Source organism: Sinocyclocheilus rhinocerous, unplaced genomic scaffold (genome assembly GCF_001515625.1).
Source record: "Sinocyclocheilus rhinocerous isolate Xijiao unplaced genomic scaffold, SAMN03320098_v1.1 scaffold1937, whole genome shotgun sequence".
In the NCBI taxonomy this organism is placed as follows: domain Eukaryota; kingdom Metazoa; phylum Chordata; class Actinopteri; order Cypriniformes; family Cyprinidae; genus Sinocyclocheilus; species Sinocyclocheilus rhinocerous.
The window spans coordinates 332,103-341,117 of NW_015626386.1; the positions used below are offsets into that span (position 1 = coordinate 332,103).

Genomic DNA, 9,015 nt, shown 5'->3' on the forward strand with positions numbered 1-9,015 from the left:
TGTTATATCGATAAGTGCATTGAAGCTCAAAAAACTGTACATGGTGGAAAGTTTGAATTCGGACAATTCTGGCAAGGTTCTCTCAAAGTTATGAACAAACGTTCTTTCAGTAATGTTAATAGAACATTCACTCAAAGTTATCTGGTCTCTAATGTTCTCTAAACATTAGCACAAAAAATATATTTATATATAGTTCGTGGAACATTTTTTCTGGAAACATTTTAGGATGTTCAACTAACATTTTTAAAAAATGTTACTATTTGTTTCAGAACGTTCAGAGAACATCTTAAAATGTTTCCTTAAAATGGAACGTTCAACGTTTTGAATGTTTTTGAAATTTTGGACGTTCACAGAAGATGAACGTTTTCACTTAACATGTTTTTGTAAGTTGGAATCAAATTAGGTAGGCCTAATGTTAGGCCTTTTTTGCAAATCAGCATAACTTCTTTTTCACTTTCACCATTGCAAACAATGCTATTCATTAGCCTACTACTTTCCATGTAACGTTTGTTAAGAACTCAGCAAGCTCCCAGATGGCCCAGTCACTAGGAGTTTGAGGTAAACCCCAGCCTGCCTTTGAGTTTTTCTGGTATGAGTCAAAATGGAAAGCAATGAAGAGGAAGAGAACATCTCTTTGAGCGCTGGAGAAAGCCTGCGGTCGGTCTGCGAGGCTGAGCGGACGCTGCAGAGAGCAGCGCATGAAAGCGGTGTGGTTTCATGAGACCCAAACTCTCCATCTCAACGCAGATGTGCTGGCGCTCCCGACTGCTCACTGCTTTGTTTCTGGATATAAAAAGCGCTGGAAGGAGGGGTTACGACTGATCTAAAGGATAAAAGCAAAGTAAAATTAAGTGCCACAATTTTTTTTTAAATTTTCAACACTATATCTCATTTCAAAACCTGAAATGTTTTGCTTGAAACGTGTGCTTATGTTACGTTTCCTCAAAGTAAATGATATTTTGTACCTAATACATGACAGATTCAGACATTTTTCTGAATCTGGAGCCGCTGTTGATCTTGAGCGACATCTTGTGGACATTTATTACAAATGTTGTGAATTTCACTTTTTTTATTTGATTTATTATTTTTTTAATTCAAGAAACAGGACATTCAAGAAACAACATTAAAGAGCATCTACAGGAATTTTCACATAATCACACAAGAGGAAAAACAGGTACAGCATATGCACAACTTATGCAAAGTAAAAAAAAAATTAGTTAAATGAAAATAAAATAAACTATAAATATGATTTTTAAATTAATAAAAAAAAATAAACAGAGAACAAATAAAATGATTTTTCCATCGTTCTCAGACACGTCATTCATTACTTTAGTGACATGTACATTGTGTTGTTCGCCACTTGATGGCGCCATTTCACAACAAATACGACCATTAAAATCTCCACAGTCGGTGTAACGCGTCCACGCAAGTTTCCGTAGTGTAGTGGTTATCACGTTCGCCTCACACGCGAAAGGTCCCCGGTTCGAAACCGGGCGGAAACATCGGCCGTATTTTTTCTGCCCGTTTTTCTCACTTAAGCGGAAGACACGAAAATGAGAGTCGATAAATTGTGGACACGCACGAAACATTACCGAAGTATTCCGTATGTCATATTATAGTACAAATGCATGTACTTTGTTTTCTGATGATTTTGACTGACTGGAGTCAACAAAAACTAAACTTGTCATGATGATGATGATTATTATTTTATATTATGTTTTATTGATATATTATTGTTATAATTATTATTTTAAAATCCATAATCCAAAACTTATTTTTTATTTTTAAACACGACGTCAAGTAACTGCATTCGAACTACAACTCCCACAATGCACTGCGCAATCACTCAGGCATGGATATGTGCTTCCGGCGCGGAGCCGGTCCTTTTTCCTGCACTGTAAACTTGAGTAAAGCGGCTCTTCATCCCGACCGACTCAATCTACAACCATCGACCGGGACCGAGCGCCGAGATGACCGAACAGATGACCGTGAGAGGGACCCTGAAGGGCCACAACGGCTGGGTGACCCAGATCGCCACGACCCCGCAGTTTCCGGACATGATTCTGTCCGCGTCCAGAGGTGACAGATGAATCTGTTTATACCGCTCAGCTACTACAGCTGTCTTACTTTGGCGGTGCAGTAGTACTAGAATGGTGCAGAATGATAATTTACCATGGTATTTATATATGGTTAGTCCAAGAAACTTAAATAAATACCATGGTAATACTCCGATACCATGTTCTTGCTAATACCATGGTACTTTTATGAAAGAAAAAAGTTATTTTTTTTAAAATAAAGAATGATGGTGCCTTCCTTACAAAATGTGCAATGTTTTCAGATGATTTTGAATGCAGTCAGTGAAACTTAAATGTTTTAAATTGTCTTTATATTGTTGAATAACAGTCTTATTCTTGTTATTCATATTTGATTGTAATAATTCTTTTTAAAAAATTCATTATTATTAATTTAAAAATGGCAACAGACGTGTTGTTATATGTTGTAAAATAATTGTAAGTTTTTTTTAAATATATATATTTAAATATATCTGTGAGTGTGTGTTTGTGTGTGTGTATATATATATATATATATGTAGTAATTAGAAATATTGTACAATATGAATGAATTTGGAGGCCGCTTTTTTCAAATAATAACAATGATATAACATATAATGTAACTATATAGAATTAATGACAATAGTAACATATGTGTGTGTATATATATATATATATATATATATATATGTGTGTGTGTGTTATTATTGACATTATTTAAAAACACGTATATTTTATGTTGTAAAAAAGTATTTTAAAATAATTTTAACTGCTTTATTTTACTCAGAAATCAAAAACTGCTATTCTTCTATTCAGTTCTGCCTTAACTATTTAATCTTAAGTATTGATCTTAAGCATGAGTCATTTTTAAAAGCATGTTTTCTGGCATTAGTTGGTTATGTAATGGCTTTTTTTAATTTTTGAGGGATGTTTTGGTTGATAAAGCCACATGTTTGTTCTGTTTGAACAGGACTTGCTCTAACATCTCTGCTCTTGTCTGTGTAGATAAGACCGTCATCATGTGGAAACTCACCCGCGATGAGACCAACTACGGCATTCCTCAGCGAGCCCTGCGCGGACACTCGCACTTCGTGAGCGATGTGGTCATCTCATCGGACGGTCAGTTCGCTCTGTCGGGCTCCTGGGACGGGACCCTGCGTCTGTGGGACCTCACCACGTGAGTACGGGCTTTAAATGCTTTAAATGCTATGCATTTATGACCTCGAACACACTTCTGCTCTTCAAATGCTGTTTGTAGCGGAACCACGACCCGCCGGTTTGTGGGCCACACCAAAGATGTGCTGAGCGTCGCCTTCTCTGCTGATAACCGGCAGATCGTGTCCGGCTCTCGGGACAAAACCATCAAGCTGTGGAACACGCTGGGCGTCTGCAAGTACACTATTCAGGTGAGGGCCGGGATTTGTTGAAAATAAGGTTGGTTTAGCAGTGAAAGAAAACGTCAGGATAACTTCAGTAATATTTCCAGATGAACACTTACTGGACTGAAGCAGCTCGGCTTCACTTGATTCTCCATCAATCATTTTGTAGAAAAATCAGGATCTTTTGAGGATCATTTGTTTCCAGAAGCTTCATTTTCACTGTTCCTCAGCGGAGGAATGATCTTCCCAAGCCTCCAGAACATCTCGCATCTTCTGAGGAGCGTTTATTTCTTCATCTCTCAATCAGCACTGGATTGCACTGCATTATATGTTTGGATCATTTAAATCCCATCTTACTAAGACATAACCCTGGAGCACAAAACAAAAGTGTCAATTTTTCAAAATTGAGATTTGTACATCATCTGAAAGCTGAATAAATAAGCTTTCCATTGATGTATGGTTTGTTAGGATAGGACAATATTTGGCCGAGATACAACTATTTGAAAATCTGGAATCTGAGGGTGCAAAAAAATCAAAATATTGAGAAAATCGCCTTTAAAGTTGTCCAAATGAAGTTCTTAGCAATGCATATTACTAATCAAAAATTAAGTTTTAATATATTTACAGTAGGAAATTTACAAAATATCTTCATGGAACATGATCTTTACTTAATATCCTAACGATTTTTGGCATAAAAGAATCGATAATCGATTATTTTGACCCATACAATGTATTTTTGGCTATTGCTACAAATATACCCCAGCGACTTAAGACTGCTTTTGTGCTCCAGGGTCACATATTATTGGAGATATAGAGCGATGACTGATATTTATAGCATTTTATGTAAGGATCTGTTATACTGTTATAAAGATCTCATTGATTTGTTACAAGCATCAGAATTTCATCATATAAATATCAGTATTTGCACCAAATTACATATTTTTGCTCAGTTTGGGCCTCTGATTTAAACTGAGCTGTTTTTTTCCTCCATATTCTCACTGTATCAGACAATACGAGCCATAAAAGCCCGATGGATCAAATATGACACTCAACAAAAAACACATATGCAAACTAGGGCTGGACAATAATTCAATATCAATATGTATCGCGATATCGGAATTATATCGTATTGACCGAAATTAAGAAATATATCGTGATATCAATTTTGGCCATATCGTCCAGCCCTAATGCAAACCTTTTTTTTTTTTGTCTTTCAGTTTCAATAAATGATTCCAAAAACAGACTAGACTTTACAGGGTTAAAGTTGTTGTCTGAGCTGAGGTGTTTGTGTTGTTCCTCAGGACGAGAGTCACACTGAGTGGGTTTCCTGCGTGCGTTTCTCTCCCAACAGCAGTAACCCCATCATCGTCTCCTGCGGCTGGGACAAGATGGTCAAGGTGAGAGTAGAGTGCAGTTTAAGGGCGTTTTCAGGCATGTAGATCATTTGTTTTGTTCTGAAACAATGACTTGGATTGTTACAATGTTGCGTTTTCTCCTTGGTAACATTTCAGAGTGTTCTAAAATGTATTTATGCAAGTCACATGAGTAAAACTGTTAAACCTAATGTTTATGATCTGAAATCAAGATGGATTGACAGGTCAGCTCTGTGGACACATGCATACAAATACAATTAATTTTTTCCCCTACAACATTAAACTCAAGCATTTAAGCATCAGCCTTTAAAATCAACATGTTTTTATAGGTTCATGAGGAACATAAGTGTGGACAGACTTTTCACTCGTAGTGTTTCGTCTCTTTCAGGTGTGGAATTTGGCCAACTGTAAGCTGAAGACCAATCACATCGGACACACTGGGTTCCTGAACACCGTCACCGTTTCCCCTGATGGGTCCCTCTGTGCCTCTGGTGGAAAGGTCAGATTCACTGTGTATGGTCCTGTTTTAGGGTCATAATCCGAACCTAGGACACATTTCTTGTAGAAAATCATATAGACCAGGTTTTCAAACTGGAGCCCACAAGGGAGTACATGGGAGTCAATGAAAAAAGAGAAAAAAATGCAAAATAATAAATAAATAAAATAAAAAAATAAGAGTAAACTAAATAAATAAAATAGTTAAATAATACTAATACTAATGAGTGAAAAAACACATAATATAGCATAATAGAAATTAAGTATTGAGTATTTTCCCAGTATAAATTGGATTTTTATATATGAAAATATATAACTGCTCTTTAAATTTCAAGTCGGGTGTCCCTCGCACAAGGATGATCATATTTTGGGATCCATGGCAGGGTTATTATTATTAGCTAAAACTATTTGCGTGTGTGTGTATATGTGTATATATATATATATACACACATACACACACACATATATATATATATATATATATATATATACACACAACAGAAAATATAAAGTTGAATATATTAACAAAAACAGTGATGCTAAAATAATACTGGTCCATGGCATCTAAAAGTTTGTAAACCCCTGATGAAGCCTGTAGAATCTGTCTTTGAGTTTATTTTCTGTCATTTGAACTTCATCTTAAAGGATAATGATTGATATTGACTTTTTTGCATTGTTTCATGCAGTTCTGTGTCCTCGTTATGCTAGATGGCTTTATCATTTAGATGACGGTTTGATGTTCTCTGTGTCTCTGTGTTCAGGATGGACAGGCCATGCTCTGGGATCTGAATGAAGGCAAGCATCTGTACACGCTGGACAGTGGTGACGTGATCAACGCGCTCTGCTTCAGTCCCAACAGATACTGGCTGTGTGCCGCCACAGGACCGAGCATCAAGATCTGGGTACCATCAGCTCTTATGACTGGATTTACACATCAAAGCATGTTCTTAGCAGTTTGGTGATGCTTTATGTTGTGGTGGACAGTCAGCAAATATTTGGCTTTTTTTTATTGGCGTAATATCAGCATCATTTGTTGAAAACCTCATATTGGAAAACTGGTGATTTCAATTAATCAACATTGAACATGATTGCAACATAGATGCCATTTAGGTTGGTGAGTATGAAATGAAAAATGTACTCTTATTTAATGATTCATTTGTGTCATCGCTTAAAAATTTTGTTTTAAACTGGTGATTTCAATGAATCAACTTTGGAAATCATTGCAATACTTGGTGACTGTGCCCCTCACTTCATTGAGCATCATCAGAATCAGAATCAGACTGAGCTTTATTGCCAGGTATGTTTACACATACGAGGAATTTGTTTTTGTGACAGATTGAAATACATGTTAAATATACAATTGCTAAGATGGCATAAGAGTTAATTCAGTTCCTTTGGTGAATCAGTTCAAAGTGTCCAATTCGAAAATTGAATTATTTAACAATTCATTTTTGTCACCACTTCATGTTATATTTGACTAGTGTTTTCAAAATATCAACACTGAAAAACATGTTAGATTTAAAATGGACAAAGATGAATTTGGTAAGTTCAAACCATTTTGGGTGAATCAGTTCAAACTGTTCAAGACTTTGATTCATTAATTCATAATAATTAATTTGTGTCAGCAGTTAAAAAAGTTGTTTTTGACTGGTGATTTCAGTTAATCAACATTGTCAATTTTGAACATGCATTGCATTGATTTTCAGTGATGGTTAATTGAAATCACCAAATAAAAACAATTTAAATGGTGACACAATTGAGTTGTTAAATCGAAGTCAATTGACAGTTTGAACTCAATCGCTAAAATGAATTCACTTTGAAATAGCGGCAATTCGGAGTAAAGCAATTGTTCGTTTTTAGTTCGTTTGAATTTTCCCTCTTTTCCTCGCTTTCCGTCGCTTTTAAATAGCTTAAAAGCGCCGTGCACATTTTACTTTCACTTTTGAATTAGCGGCAGTTAATACAAAATACAACGTCAAACTCACTTTAGCGTATATATAAAACAGAACTTTTATTAACAAAACAAATACAAATACACCATGCTATAGGGCAGGCTATGCCTAATATAAAATAACAAATAACTTACATAAAGTTTAAATAGGTATACAAAACTGGAAATAGGCAAAGTAAACATGTATATAACCAAATAAATAAGAAACGTAGGACGTTTATTAGCAAAAAGCCTACTATAATGCTATCTTTTTCAATTTTAAGTTGAACATGTATTGCAGTGATTTTGAGAGATGGCATTAGAGTTGGAAAATTGAAATGCCAATAGTTCAAACTGTCAATTGACTCGGATTTAACGATTCATTTGTGTCACTACCTAATGTTTTTTATTATATATTAAAATAATTTTGTGTAATTGAGATGATTAAATAGCATGTGCTAATTGTCATTTATTAAATAACTGCAGAAACTGATTTTGTTCTAGATTTTTATTATAAGTGCACTACACTTTTTGAGTCTACTCAAAATATGAGTAGTAAATATGTATATTTGGCTTTGGATGGTTTGATTTGGTGTTCATTTGCACCCCAGTCACTCTTCTCTCTCTCTCTCATTACTGTCGTGTCTGTCTGTCTCTCCACAGGATCTGGAGGGAAAGATCATCGTTGATGAGCTCAGACAGGAAGTCATCACCACTAACAGCAAGGCTGAGCCGCCCCAGTGCACGTCTCTGGCCTGGTCTGCTGACGGACAGGTGAGAGCTTCCCGCAGGCCACAGTCACTACGCGTGTGTGTGTGTGTGTGTGTGTGTGCGTGTGTATGTGTGTGTGACAAGCTTATTCTGCAGATAATCAGCATCAGTTTGGATGCTGGATCTCTGGGTGATCGATGGCATTGTTTGTTATAGATAATCTTAAATATAAGATGTGCGATAACATGATTTTTGATTGTGGACGATTAAAATGTCTCCACGATCTGCTTTTGAAGAAATATCGTAGTATCATGCTACAGGGCACATTCTATCATTTGCAGTTCTGCCGCCTCCATCTAAGTATACTGTAAAACGCAACATACATTCACATCAAATGTTAACTCACGGGACACTGCACTTATTCACAATCACAAAAGTGCATTATTTGCATGTGCTTTAAAGGCAGAGTAAGTGATTTCTGGTAGCCAATGTTGATATTTGAAATCACCAAAACAAACACCGGTTAATGTCTTGCCGGTTAAACCTCATTTAGTTCTGACATGCACTTTTTCTGAGCATGTACACCTGAAGCGCGCACACACTAAAAAGCCTGTCAAACAGTTATTGAGTTATTTTTCGCATCTGATTGCGCTAATACTGTCAAAAACACACAAGGTTTACATATAAACACAGCTGGTTATGTCTAAAGTGAAAGTAAACAGTTGAGAGAAAAAAACTCTTAAAGTCCCCATGAAATCAAAATGAAAGTTTTTTGGGTGTTAGTATCAATATGTTAGTCTTAAGGTTATCTATAAGGCAGTGTGCTCCAAAACAGTGACAAAATTCGCATTTAGAAGATATAAGCATTCAAAGCTTGCAGTTCGTCACTTCCGCCAAAACGGCTCAACTATTTTTTTGACGTCACATCGTACTTCAGCTTCTCATCAAACGTTCTGTCCAATCAAATGCTCTCTAGAAGCCCCCTACACTATAAAATAGACGCTGAAGCCACGGCTGAAATCGGTCACTTGTCCACAGAATCAGCATTTGCTGTACAGTGAATCGCACGTAGTGCA

General features: G+C 36.1%; 1 protein-coding gene and 1 non-coding gene across 3 annotated transcripts in view; both read left to right on the forward strand.

Annotated features, from left to right (window-relative positions):
• Positions 1 to 1,429: 1,429 nt before the first annotated feature.
• Positions 1,430 to 1,502, forward strand: trnav-cac (transfer RNA valine (anticodon CAC)). Its single transcript has one exon. It is a non-coding gene; the product is annotated as a tRNA-Val (tRNA).
• Positions 1,503 to 1,842: 340 nt separating this feature from the next.
• LOC107713526 (guanine nucleotide-binding protein subunit beta-2-like 1) overlaps positions 1,843 to 9,015 on the forward strand; it is an 8,841-nt gene continuing 1,668 nt past the window's right edge. The window contains exons 1-7 of one of the 2 annotated variants that reach the window (XM_016519062.1): positions 1,843 to 2,079; positions 3,057 to 3,228; positions 3,310 to 3,457; positions 4,732 to 4,827; positions 5,192 to 5,302; positions 6,060 to 6,200; positions 7,892 to 8,002. In XM_016519062.1, coding sequence (XP_016374548.1) covers positions 1,971 to 2,079; positions 3,057 to 3,228; positions 3,310 to 3,457; positions 4,732 to 4,827; positions 5,192 to 5,302; positions 6,060 to 6,200; positions 7,892 to 8,002 — 888 coding nt within the window. In that variant the 5' untranslated portion in view covers positions 1,843 to 1,970. Of the gene's footprint in view, positions 2,080 to 2,158; positions 2,190 to 3,056; positions 3,229 to 3,309; positions 3,458 to 4,731; positions 4,828 to 5,191; positions 5,303 to 6,059; positions 6,201 to 7,891; positions 8,003 to 9,015 lie in introns of those variants that run through there. The other variant, XM_016519069.1, reaches the window with a different exon arrangement.